Source organism: Bombyx mandarina, chromosome 23 (genome assembly GCF_030267445.1).
Source record: "Bombyx mandarina strain Sakado chromosome 23, ASM3026744v2".
NCBI lineage: Eukaryota > Metazoa > Arthropoda > Insecta > Lepidoptera > Bombycidae > Bombyx > Bombyx mandarina.
The window spans coordinates 2,611,940-2,626,271 of record NC_143229.1 but is presented as its reverse complement, the minus strand read 5'-3'; the positions used below and the strand labels follow the sequence as shown (position 1 = coordinate 2,626,271).

General features: G+C 35.9%; 1 protein-coding gene across 2 annotated transcripts; it reads right to left on the bottom strand.

Moving 5' to 3' along the window:
• Positions 1-1,447: 1,447 nt before the first annotated feature.
• Positions 1,448-13,763, bottom strand: LOC114241232 (uncharacterized). 2 transcript variants are annotated; one of them, XM_089737536.1, is made up of 12 exons: positions 12,867-13,763; positions 11,024-11,172; positions 9,709-9,826; positions 8,988-9,200; positions 8,283-8,519; positions 7,650-7,835; positions 6,718-7,236; positions 6,538-6,633; positions 6,049-6,180; positions 5,044-5,298; positions 4,764-4,809; positions 1,448-3,625 (listed from the first exon to the last, which is right to left on the bottom strand). In XM_089737536.1, exons 1-12 carry the CDS (start codon positions 13,050-13,052, stop codon positions 1,656-1,658), a joined length of 4,107 nt encoding a protein of 1,368 aa, XP_089593662.1. In that variant the 5' UTR covers positions 13,053-13,763; the 3' UTR covers positions 1,448-1,655. The 2 variants fall into 2 exon arrangements, with proteins under 2 accessions (XP_089593662.1, XP_028027822.2); XM_028172021.2 differs by lacking the exons at positions 1,448-3,625; positions 12,867-13,763 and adding exons at positions 3,637-4,395; positions 4,592-4,668 and having other exon boundaries at positions 11,024-11,235.
• Positions 13,764-14,332: the final 569 nt, after the last annotated feature.

The following is a 14,332-nucleotide window of genomic DNA, read 5'->3' as shown; positions in this document are numbered from 1 at the left end:
CTAGGTTTCACTTGCATTAAAATAAACGCAATCTTAAAGGTTAAAACAGAAATTTATCCCTGAGAAACCGAAAGGACAATGTGAAATTTGGGCTACGGAGACCCTTGTCGAAATTCAAGAAATCTCAGCCTTTCAACTGAAACGCTGTGAAAGTGAAAGTTCGAGATTTTTTCCTAACCCAAAAAAAACATTTCTAAGGGGAAGGCGGAACGGTATACCCTCAGATTCGAATGATTAGTGTAGCCTACAAAAGCCAGCCCAAAGTACGTTTCTTTCACAGAAAGACTATATATTTTTCAGCAGTCCGAATTACAATCAACTCTTTCACCATATCTTCGTCAGAAACAGCAGTAGAATTGTAAAAATATATGTTTTTGAACGAGGCATTACTTGTGGCTCTCCAGTTTCACCAGGACAGGTGGGCGAGCACAGGCTCAGCCAGGAGGGGTGGTATTTGCTAACAGCTGCCCGAGCGCCTCCAAAGGAGACCTAACAACTCAAGGGCAGCTGCTTCGCGAACGAATCTACTACCAGATCGAAATCGGGACCCGCTGAGAAGATCCAGCGAGAAACTCAGCGGGCTGATGTCTAGGTTAGGAACTCTTTGCAGAGTTCGACGAGTACGGTTACCGGCGTCCCTACTCCTAGCGTTAATAGCTAAAGGCGTCTAATGCAACTGTTATTGGATCTAACAGATCGGTAAGGACGTGTCTAGGACGTCGACGGTGACTGGCTCCTGCGTGATCAGGATTCGGGTAGTAATAAGCGGCGGCAACGAAAAGGCAATTATCATGACGCATAGGCTTATCGAAGTAACGTTCCGACGCTGTATTCGTCTGTTTTCGGATGGATTCGAGGTCCAGGTCATCGTGTAGATCAACGTTCCTCACGAACCACGGAGGTCCGACCACTAACCTGAAAAAGCGGGATTGGAGGGTTTCTATGTGTATGCGGGTTGCGCGAGCGAACATAACACTCGCGTAAGTCATAACGAGCCTTTAGCAAGTTTTGTAAAGTGTCATATTGTCCCGATGGGACATTTTACTTCGCTTACAGATAGAGTCTGCCGAGAATAAACGCGACGCGGTCGCTGATTCATAAAACTATAAATTTAATAATTTAATAGAGTTAATGTTGTAGATACTTATTAACTCCATGGATAAAACATATTGCCTAAATATCTCGAAAAGGAAATTGACGCGGCGACTAAATCTTTGACAACGTTTTCCTCATTCTTTCCTCTAAAATTGTTCCCTGTTTTAGGATATACCCACATTTCTATAAATGTTTCTATATATCGGATTCTTGGGTATAAAAATAGGGAATAAGGAAAAAAAAAAGATTAATCAACTCAATAATCCTAAGGCTACAAATACACTCAATTCAACTTAATGGTTCAAATTAATAAATTCATGCAAAGAAAACAAAGAGCTTTTATAGTTTTTACTATTTTTATTTCCTAGTCTCAAACACAAATCAAGACGTACACGATTATTGCAAGCAAGATGATAAATAATGATAATGATAAATAATATCTCGAAATACAAAAAGATCAGTCAATACTCATTACGTACACGCTTTACTGACAACATTTTCTGTCATGTTTTCACTCGTGGATCAAGAACACTTTCAACCAAACAAATACATGATTAGAGCTATTTATATTCTACGTCTTTCAAAAACGCTGGAAGCTGTGGTGGTAAATATCTCAAGGAGTCCCAATAGCTGTCATCTATTACTTTACATTGGTCAAGTAATTTACTGTCGTTTCTGTTAATAGTATTATCTGGGATTACATTACACGGTCCAGAGATTTTTAAGAGCTCATTCGAAACACCTACATATCGATTTTTGTGAAACGAACATCCTGTTTCTACTACATAAAAACATTCCTCTTTAGACTTAACATTTGAATCATTCGATTTCGGTTTTATTACTATATGCGGATAATCTTTCAAAGTATTCAAATTTGATCTACGCGCTTTTCTAATATCATTCGTTTTAACATCCGTCCAGTCGAGAAAGGATTTTCTAGGTGTGCATATGTTTCCTTGTTCTGAATGTTTTTCAATATTTTTGGCTAAACATTGTAAATTATGGCATACGCATTTAAGTACATCGCACGTACTTTCGTTAGGTATTCCGTTACATGTAGTTGCTATAGATTTATTATTCGGGTACCTATTTTTGTTTATTAAATGCTCTGATCCACGAATATTGCTATAGATACAGTTTTTATTGTGGCGTTGATTTTGATCAGTACTTTTAAGGAGGCTCTCGTCTATAATAGCGTATATATTTCCTGAAGCTGTAATCTTTAACGAACCCTTACTAAGAGTCGATTTGTTACTATTGAAATCGATTATTATTTCACCACTTTCAGTTTTAGTAACCGGCACAAATCCATTGCAATCGACCAAATAGTTTTTAAGGTTATTTATCAAGTTCGTCTTTATGTCTTTATCTAGAACCACGATCAGTTTACCAGAAGGAGTTTTCTTTAATGACTCAGAAGATTGCATTAAAGTTTGACTGTCTGGAACTTTTTTGTCTTTTTTGTACACTTTCGAATCACTTTTTGACTTTACGTGCAAATCAAAAGAACCATGGGTGCTTAAATCTTCACATTCTTTTGATTCACAATTTTTTTTACTATTTTCTCTGTCTGTAACAATTTTAAAACTCTTAGACGAAGTCATTTTGAGTAAATGTCTAGTATTGGCTCCATCGTTTTCATCAAGATCTATAAGATAGTTTCCAGAATTGGTTTTATGCAATTTGAATTTACAAGTACCATTTTTGATGCATTCTTTCAATTGTTGGCTAAACCAACTCTCATATTCTTTATTCATAACTACTTTAAAGTTTTGTGATGCCGTCAACTTTAGAATAGCAGGTGCTTCAATAATTTTGTTTGAAATTTTTATTTTTAACTTGTTGACTTGAGTACTATCTTTTTCATCGTCTTTTTTTGCCGATTTAGTAATATTATTACGATTTTTGTAATCCAAAGATTTTTTCTTTAATTTTTTAATGTAATTTTTATTGAAATTACACGATGACGACTTTTCACATGTTTTTCTTAATCTTTCTGGTGACAAGGATTTCGAGTGCACTAATTTTTCCAAGTTATTACTTTTTACGTTTAACTCACTTTTAACAGAATTTTTAGCGCTACGTATCTCCAAATACTTCGAACCAGAGTTGGTCTTTCTAATAGAAATCCTACTTCGATTTTGAACGCATTCATCATTATCATCAAACCCTACAACAATACTTTCTGGACTTATATTTTTGACGTAGGCTAATTTATTTTCATTGATTCCATTTTCGATAAATTCTATAATTTTTTCATCTAATTCGGTCATTAATGTACCAGACTTAGAGCTTGTTAGATTTATAATATGTTCTAAGATGTTAGTATGATTTTCATTTTTTTCTGCCACTATTTCTTCCACATCATTCTTATCTTTTGATACTAACAAAACGTCGTCATTATTTTTATGTACAAGTTTCAAATCTTCATTAATGGGAGGACAAACAGCTTTTAACGCTCTTTCCCATAAAATATCACAGTTTTCTTTATTGCAACCCTCGCAAATAACGACTTTTAGTGTTTTTGCATCTGTTGAAAACGGTATGAATAAATTTTAAAACGAGTAAATTACAAACAGAAGGAGCTTATTTTACGTGGGAGTACAAAGCTATTGAGGACAACTATATTGAGATACACTTATTAGTTGAATCCGATATCAGTGTATAATTAATAATAAATACTTAATTTCATTTAGATTTCAAATCCGGTTCTTGTAGAAGCTGTGTTTCAACTTCTATTTCATCTCTGGTAACATCACTCAAATCGTCTCGACCATATTTTGTCAATATCTCGATTCTCCTTACAAAAGAGTCAACGGTTACAAACTCTACTTGAGACATAAAATTTGCATTATCTAATATTTCTCCATCAGGAACTATTATATTATTTATCAAAGACTTGATATTGTCGCCCGTTTTTCCACCGATATCTCCATTTTTGTCCTTAGAAGTCAAATTTGTTGTATCAGTTTTTTCGTTCAACATATTTCCGTGCACAGCTCGATTTACTGAATTATCTTTATTCAATAGTACAGCAATTCCCGTAGTTACTTTATTTCCATATTCATTTGTTGGCGTTGCATAAAAATCGCCTTTTGGGAATGGCTTAACTACATTATGGTCTTTGTTAGCATCGACTGCTGCAGTTGTATAACGTTGAGCATTTTCGTTTTGTACAAATTCTCTCTGAGGTACGAATTCATCGCTCATTGATGAAAGCGGTCTTGAAATGATATAACCCGTCGAGCTACCAGAAGCTTTCGCGATCTCTCCAAACTGTATCTCACCCACATTGGCTACCTAAGAAAAATTAACTAACCTTAGCATCTCCTTGAGAACATGGTGGTTGAATTTTCGGGATCAAAATAAAACCACCATGTTAAGGTAACGAAAAATTTATTTCAAATTTTACAACATTATGCCACACATACAAAAACAAAATCTAGCATAATTTATTGAAAACCAAACTTTCATTGGCAAACATCGAGTAACTTACTTTATCTATAGGCTGGACCTCAATGTACCTTCCCATTACTTCTTCAATAATACGATCGCGTGGACTATTCTCTAAATCTAAAAAGGATATTAAATCAGCGTCACAGTCAAATCAAACTATATAAATGTAATTGTACTCCCACGTTTATTTACAATACGTTCCTAAATCTTACCTCTGCAGGCACAAGATTTGACTGAAGATATACTGCAATCGCAAAACTGAAATTGAAAATAAAATACCACAAAATATTACTTTGTTCAGTACTATAAACTCTTCATGTTATTATTACTATCAGAGTAGCTAACGATAGTGAAGCCAAAGTATACAGAAATAGCGCCCAACTGGAGTTTAGATTTTTTTATATTCGGATTCCATCAAACATGTTTTTGCTTAAATAGTTGCTTGCATATCTAATGTTTAGTCCCGTTTCGGGTGCGCTAAAAGAAACCAACCTTTTCGTCCAAAACAGGAATCTCTGGTCGAAAAGGCACTGATAATCTGCTGCCTTTGGTTGGCGAATTTAGTATCTCCGGTCCCAGCACGCACTGAGCCGCCCTCATGTTCTTCGGATAGGCACAAGTAGAGTCTTTACAAGCGTCCGGCTTTAGGGCAGCCACCTCGGCTCCGACTCTACTAGGCACGGCTTGCATGGCGACGTCTGGACCGCACGAAGTCGACGTTTTGCGAGGACAAAATGAAACTTTACACTGAAAGCAATTACGATTCGAATTCAATGGTTTTTAATCGAGTTTCGGCACAGCTGTCACCAGCAGAGCTGCTACTAATATACATTTATTTATTTAAGAATGATAAAACTAAACGCTCGAATATTGATAAGATAAAACTAATTTTACAAGAGAAAGCCGATTGATTAATGGCTTCAACAAATAGCCTCGCAAAGAGATTAAAATATATAGACAATGGAAATCTTGTATATAGCTTACAACTCACAGGTAAAGTAAATATTGTGAATAGGATGAATAAAGTATAACAAATTGCAATAATCTAAGCCATATCTTCTTGGTATTCGATTGGCAGAACTTTATAGGAAACTAGCCGTACTCGCCCGCTTCGCTGGGCATTTAAAATTAACATTATTATTTATTGTCATTATTATTAGGGAGTCCAACGCTCATATAAATATTAGCCTATCCATTAAGTACATGTATTTTCTACATGAATGCCAAATTTCAGGTCAATCGGATGCATGGTTCAGTAGTTATACCGGAACATCCGTAAAAACCACTATAGATATAGATATCAGTATAGATTAAAACGTATTTTATACAAAAATTCAAACAGCCCTAACACCAATGCATTATTTGCATTTCTCAAATTGGATAACGATTTCTAAATATATCTTTTGATGATCACTACATTATAAAAAGAAAAACTATCTCTAAAAATAACATCATATGCCTATTTCGAAAAGACTCGATAATATAATAAATACGTACTGTTTCTGCATTATCTACTCCTTCTGGAATTGAAGGCTCTTCTGGTGGTAGAGGCGGAGCAATTTTATCACACACACAGCCTTTGCCACCTTTCGGACAATTGCATTCACCGCCCCAGCGACGGCACGACTCCTGGGAGAGATTAGGACATTATTCAAAATGTTTATCTCATCTTTTATCCTTTTTATTTCTGCCTAATAATTCCATTTATGGATGTTACACATTTGTTATGTTAATAGATATAACCGCAAGTACAGCCAGCCCATTGAGTTTCGTGATTGGGTCGCGTTTCCGATCCGATGATAGATTCTGCGAAGCACTGCTCTTGCTAAGGCTAGTGTTAGCATATTTCCTCAGGTTGAACTCGTGAGCTCACCTACCCGACCGCGTGTAGCTGGAATAGCCCCTTAGGCTACCAGTGAATAGGTAGAGAAAAAGCAACTACATACAACTACCTCACAATACCCAATAAACATTTTACATAAGAACCTTTTTGGAAGCAGTCCCTTTATCCTCTTTAGGAGGTCCAACGACTGTAACTTGTTTCAAGCAAAGCATCAACTGTTTATGTGTTTCAGGATCCATCTGAAATTCATTCATTTTGAAAAATACTTTTTCGAATATTACTTATAATGTCGATGAGTATGATCGAGTTTAAAAAACACTAACTTCACATCTAGTTTTCACAGCACCGCCGACAATGGTTAGGTTCAAATGTTGTTTAACCGTAGTCAAAACGAAATCTTGTAGCAACTTCCTTGTGGCCGCATCCAATTTTCCGTTTCTACTTTTTTTCAAACACTTCAATATCGCACCACCTACAGCTTTTCCTTTTTCGGTCTTCGCTTGTCTTTCTAGTACGGTATACATATTTTCAAACACGTTATCTAGAAGTTTCTCTTTGACGCTCATACAGACACAATCCAGCGTATCGTCTGGCCTACATTTATCGTCTTCGTATAGACAATCCCTTTCAACAGAGCATCTAGGGCAGTCGGTGCAATACTTCCTGACGTCAATAGTATCGGTACACTGATGGCATTTAACACATTTTGTTTTGTATTTTGCGATTTCCTGGTCAGTTAATTTGATTTCCTCTAAAATCGATTGTTGCTTCTGAGCGCATTTATCTTGACATGCGTCATGAGATTTGTTTAGTAAATCAATTTCGAGGTTGAGTGCATCTCTCTAGAATAGATTTATCATGAATGTAAATTGAGAATTCTGTGAGATTTACGATGCTTTTTAGTAAAAGAATCCTACTTTTGTTCAATCGGTTTTATGTGCAAATATCCATACTATAAAGAATGGAAAGTGTACAGTGATCTTGTGCCGATATTGAACAGGAACCATGTTTATACAAATTGATACGTACAGATGTTAAATCAGGGTAGGTTTGTAAAATACACTTTACTTTTTTATCAATATGGAGTTTAAAAGAACGATTGCACAATACTAACTAGCAAATTATACCTATTAGTAAGCGATTACCTGAACCCGTCGACATGAGAAATGTCGACGACGACATGAGTAAAGGATTATTAACAAAAATTTAGCACTAAAAGAAATCTGTATACAAATTTAGACCAAATTTAATTTACCTCTGCCCTCAAATCTTCGTTTTCGATCCTTTTCTGTAGCAAAACCCTGCAGAGCTTCTGCAGGTCTTCTCGTGCGTCTTTCACGAAATTGATACCATCTCTCTCTTTTTTTTCTTTATTCTTTGTTTCGTCCGATATAACAGTTTGTTTTTTCGCTATATCTGATGCTAAATTAGCCACTTTTAACTGTGAATGAAAAATGATTGGCTCAATTTTTTCATAAACAAAATGGTTCTGAATCATCACAACTATCTTCGAGGTATTTAAACCCCATACTCCCTATTGCAATTTTGCAACTCTGTGCCTTTACTTCCTCTTTGATTACCATCGTGATCTTTGCACCAGGGTGCAGAGTTATAGTCCCAAAACGCGCTATCTCTCAGACAGACTCAGATCTAGATACCAGACTCAGATGTAGTACCTTCCATAACAACCCCCTATTACTTAACTACTATATTATCATTAAAATCAGTATTAAGGATTATCTGAGTATTTTTAAGTTATATTTATTTTATTTTTAAGTATTTTTAAGTCAATTATAATAAGACTAACCATTGTGTTAGTCTTATTATAATTGTTGTGATTAATACTGATTTTGACATCTACTACATCTAATCGTCCGCGGGTACTTACGTCAGAAGCATGTTTCTTCGTTGTCAAAGATTTAGTCGCCGCATCAATTTCCTTTTTGTTCTTATCGATTCTCTTTTGGAAATCGTCAATTTCATTGTTGACGCATTTCAAATCGTTCGTTTTTAGATTTATCTTCTCCTTAATTTCTTTTTCGCATTTTTCAATGTTTTTCAATTGGGATTCTAAATCTTTTTTGTTTTTACGCCATTTCGTGGCACTGGTCTCAACTTCTTTTAACTGGAATGAAATGAAAGATTTCAACATGAAATTTTATCTTATTATTAAGAGGTTTGGGTACAAAATGTATGGCGGTATTGGGTCAGCTTAGGACAGCAACATGTCATCTCTTCCCTCGGCATTTGTTAGTGACTGGGCGCATTGTACGTCCACAAGGGTGGGTACCACCATCCCGCTTATTTGTGCCGTGAAACAATCATCAGCTCTGATTTAGAGGGTAGGGCACTCATCATACGATACAATTAAGACTCCGACCTTATCTATCAGTGGATTCACGTCGTAACTATGATCCCCCGTAAGCACTTTACGCCAGGTGCATCTCACACCCATAAAATTAAAAAAATTATTAAATTATCAAGTTCTTGACCACCTCTCGATTAATCTAAGCCTCTGAGCTTTACGCCGAATATTTTCACTATTCGCGGCCTATGATGACAATCAATTAAGAAAGCTACGAGTTTTCATCACCTCTTCCAACAAAGTCTTCTGCCTCTCCAGCGAATCCTCTACTTTCTTTTTGTAAGCGTCTTCCATGCACGTCCACATGCAGTCCGCCTGTTTCAGCAATTGGATCCCTGCATTTTCCCTCTTCTCCAGATTCTGTATCTGATCTCGAAGCTCTTTTTGGGCAGCCATAAGAGCTGTTATTTTCGCATCGCATTGCTTGTCGAATGAGGCCGCCTTTAGTAACAAATGTGATAATAATCACAATAGAGTTTAGTGTAAATTTATTTTTCAAATTATTTTAAATTTTCTCTGTAGTCAGACAAGCATATGGGCCGTCAAGCAGTGAACGGTTACCGTCGGTCTTGACCGCCAGCAATGCCAACTAAATCAAATGGTGTTTATTTTTTTCATAAAAATACAATCAAACCAGGATACCACCACGCCGTTTACAGTTTCGAGAGATCTTAAATATTTCCATAAATAGATTAAGGTTGATCAATATCTATATGGCTTGCTCTATTTTTGCCTAACAAATAAAATAATACTATAGCATCACTAAGTATGACACAAAATAGATACTATTAATTCTTATTCAGTACAGAATTGTGGCACGAATCTATGGGCTCTGTAAACGGCTCAACATTCGATGTTCCAATGAGCTCATCCGTCCATCAGCTACGCAGAACAAATTCTAATTGACCGACTTAAATTATATCAAATATATCTTCGTCATTCACTATACCTCCTTGAGATTACAAAGGATTTTGGTGAGCGGTATAATGTCCTTGTCGCTCAGCGCCGGAGACTGCGATGTACAGCATCTCGGCGTTGATTTCGGGTCAGGATTATTCTTACAAAAACTAAAACAAAATTGTGAAATCAAGATGGAAATTTCTAAATTTCAAAAGGATAGGCCACATAGCGCGAAGCTCGGACAGCCGATGGAGCAGAAAGATCTTCGAGTGTCGACCAAGTACTGGAAAGCGCAGTGTGGAATGACCACCTACCAGATGGACCAACAACGTGGTGAAAATCGCTGGGTCACGTTGGATGCAGGCGGCAAGGGACCGGCCGCACTGGATATCAGTTGGAGAACAACGGACAGGCTGAGATGATAATGAAAATGTTACTTAATGCACATTAGAAATACTATAAAGTGAATCTGTTGTTCTTGTTTCATGCCAATGTAAATTGGCGAATTTGTTTTATTGTATTTTCCGAGAGCTTTCCCAACCACAGAATAATTAATACTTGTAAAATAAAACAAAAATTAAGGACTCACCAGTAATGTAAGTAAAATTAGAATATATGATTCTTTTTTTCATGTAACGATAATAATTCGACCCATGAGAAATTGTAAAGTTTTTTTTCTCGATAGTATTTTAATCAATAGCGTGTTTTGCAAGTGCTTTGCAAATTTCTAATAATGTTAATACCGTTATATTATTATTATTAATACGCTTTTATTAGCTTCAGACGTATGTATCTTAGTATGTAACAGAATCTTTGAACATGATTTTGACCCCCTTCAAAACGTCGGATTAACTCGAAATTTGGTATACTTAGTAAGGACTGATGACAATCAAAAATAAATAAAAAATATGAAAAATAATATTGAAAAAATTGAAATTCAACTAAAAATGAAAAATAAATGATAGTTTAAAAAAACTAACAAAATACGCTTTTATAGAAAATCCAACTAAAAAATAGAAAATAAATTTTAATACATTTGAGTTAAAAATAGTGTAAGAAAAAATTATTTTATTGTAAAAAAAGCGGGGGCTGCATGGTATCAGTAGTTATAATAAATATTTTATGAACAGATATGAGTAGAAGGGTTAATTTGATAATATCCTGAAAAGCACTCCACGCTTTAAAATTTATTTTCTATTTTTTAGTTGGATTTTCTATAAAAGCGTGTTTTGTTAGTTTTTTTAAACTATTATTTATTTTAATATTGCTTTCCGTCTCTTGGCGCCTTTTCTAGGGACTGTCCCAATCGCGATCGAATGTGACGATAAACTTAATTGATAACTTAAATATATTCGTATACTAACGTTTTAACTTTGTTCAGAGCGTCCCGTCTCTGATCGTCACCGTCGTCACGTTTACGACCCGCCATATAACAAGCTATGTGTTGCCGATGCGAGCAACTATCGCAGGAGCGAGACGAGGGTCGTGCGCAAAGACGATTTTGGACTTCGTGCTAGTTAAAAAAATAAAAATATAGATGGACGGTTACGTAATGACGTGCCTTTAACTCATAGATGAGTTACACACTGAGGGTCTCGCCAGATCTTCTCAGTGGGCTGCGTTTCTGATCCGATTATAGATTAAGTTGAGCACTGCTCTTCCTAGGACTAGTCTTAACAAGTCCTCCCGGGTTGAGCCCCGTGAGTGTAATTTCAAAAGCAAAAAGACAATTCAGGCAAAACAAAAGTGAGGGCCCTCGTAAAACGTACCTATTTAACAATTTCATTATTATGACCGAACCTAATGATGAGTACAGACATGTTCCAGTATTTTAGTTCTTTTTTTATAAAGGAATATCATATTTAGGAACTCTGTAGATATTCGTAATTATCAAGCACCGCTTTCTGCGGTAGGTAGAGTCAGATTACCTTCTAAATTTCATGAATACAATGTCAAGAATGTCCCAATAAACTAAAGAACGTCAAAAAACATCGACATTTTTGTGGCTACGGAACGCTATACGATCCCTTCCACTGTAATTAATGTGACCAAGATTTACAAATATGAACTACAAAGTTCACAGATATGTAACTAAGAAACCGAATTACATGGTTAACTTATTTAAGGCGAATAAATGTTAATGTAAATTTGAATGCAATTTTAAAGCTTAACCTATATTGGACCTTGGTGTATTAGACAGACTTTGAATTACTTTTTTAAAATATTGCACGTGTATTCTAATCACGAGGTAGTTCAATTTACTCTAGTAAAATAAAATAAAAAAAACCGTAGGTGTATATATTATTAGCACCGTTACCACTGGTAGAAGGGTTAATTGCGCTAAACCCGCTCGGATAAGTACCAATATCGTTACTTTTGCTATATAAAATTCATGACATCAAAGAAATCGCTGGCGTGCTCGTCACGCAGGCTTTACTGGCTTATAGCTGCCATATTAGATCGATACTTTTTTTTTACATCTAACCTTTACCTATCACGGTTAATACGATCACTAGGTATATTATACTATGAAGTTGAAATCCTTCATGAACTACATCCAATATAGTCAAAACCGAATGCTATGACCACGTCGTCTGTTAGTTGAAACTTCTTCACCCATCAATAATTACATTACATAATTAGGGATTTAATGCTAAACCTTTAAAAGAAAAAAATAATCCCAAAAAAGTTTTTCGTCGATGCAGCAAAGACGATGAGTTTGTGGTGAAACTAATTCGTTGCCATAACTCACAGACTTCTTTATTGCCAAGCTACCATGACAAATTTAACTCGCAAAAGTCGACCCCATCTGGAAACACCTAGGAGGACAAGAGTTCATACCAGAGCTGAATGGTACTTAGCAAAGATTTAAATAAACATTACGTACCTACATTCCACACTCATCGGGCCTAAGCCAGGATTTGCTCCCGTTTTTAACTAGATACATAGAGATGAGATATGATATATGTTTAACTAATCAATTTTTTTCTGGACATCCAGTCTCAAATGAATACGACAAGGTACCTAGGAGGTACCTATTTTAGAATCACTAGCTACTAAGCCAACAAGGCGATTGAAAGGATCGCATCATCTTGACACCCCGTACCAAATACTGTACAAATTACAAACATCTAAGCGCTCCATGTGTTGGATTATCGAAATATCCTCAAAGATGCCTATTATTTAATACAGTGAAACGATACGAACAGCCAAATTACATGACGGATCTTCTTTCAGAATATTCCAGAAGTCGCGCATCAGTCGCGCGGCGACTTTATCGCCACATTCGTTGCGACACTGGACATTCGAGCCGCAAGGAGTTCCACTTAATTCTCTAATGAGTCTGTCTAGGGCTTTCTTGCGACGATGCAGGCAGTCCGGCATTTGATTCATCTTCTTAAGTAAACAATGGCTTTAATTTATTAATCTGCAATTCGAAATTGATATTCAAATCCTTCCGCATCCACTGATTCTGAAGTAAACTTTATTAAGTTGACGCGTCCTGGATGTCGGAATACCATCATATACATATTAAACATAAAAATGGCCAAATTTGACGCGAACTAATAGATTCCACCAGCCTGCTTGTACATGTAGTGCATTTAGTTTTGATAAACCAACCCTTAGATACCACGAAAAATGATGTTTAACATCTCAAAATGTTTTGGATTTATATTAAGACGTTTATGGATTGCTCCGATGCCAAAGAAATAAAAACATACCAGAACCCGTTGACACAGACGTAAATTTTTATCTCGCGATTTTTTTATTTATTTTTTATTGCTGAGGTGTGCGGACGAGCTCACAGACCACCTGGTGTTAAGTGGTTACTGGAGCCCATAGACATCTACAACGTAAATGCGCCACCCACCTTGAGATATAAGTTCTAAGGTCTCAAGTATAGTTACAACGACTGCCCCACCCTTCAAACCGAAACGCATTACTGCTTCACGGCAGAAACAGGCAGGGTGGTGGTACCTACCCGCGCGGACTCACAAGAGGCCCTACCACCAGTAAGCTACCTAACACCTTTTAACTCTTCATTTCATTACATTAAAGACTATCCACATTAAAGTACAGCAATGCACATTACCAACACGTACGGTTCTACAATATGTAAATATATTCTACATAAGGATAGTTATTACTACATCAGGGAAAGTAGTACCTAAAATTAGAAATTCCAAGCGCTGGCCCGTACGTACTCTTAGACCGATAGATTTTCATTCTCCGACCTCGCGAATCGTGAATATATTTCCAAAAATTAAGTGTTAATATTACTTTACTTCATAGGAAACTTACAATAAATAATATGGAACTTGAACTTTTCGTCATGATCTATGAAAAAACATGATTTGTACAATGAACAATTTTAATGCAAAATTATTTTACAAAAATTTTGACAATTTCATGAAGCCATATGCCATATGACGGATTTTACGTCGTAAATAATAATAAAAAGCTGACTTAATTGTATTATCTATGGAAATGGCTTGTAGTTATTTAAAACTAAAGCGCCATAGTGGGGAAAATAAAGCTTTTACATCTGCCAAAATGCTACACAAACTTACGGACTACACACATACATAATACCTACGCAGTTTTACTTACCAAACAGTTTATTTTTTTATTGCTTAGGTGGACGAACTCACAGCCCACCTGGTATTAAGTGG

Coding starts and splice junctions, on each gene's coding strand:
- LOC114241232 (XM_089737536.1), bottom strand. CDS start 13,052: ATGAATCAAATGCCGGACTGCCTGCATCGTCGCAAGAAAGCCCTAGAC. Junction 7,237..7,649: donor ACGAAGATTTGAGGGCAGAG/GTAAATTAAATT, acceptor AATCTATTCTAG/AGAGATGCACTCAACCTCGA. Junction 3,626..4,763: donor CAAATCTTGTGCCTGCAGAG/GTAAGATTTAGG, acceptor CGTTTTCAACAG/ATGCAAAAACACTAAAAGTC.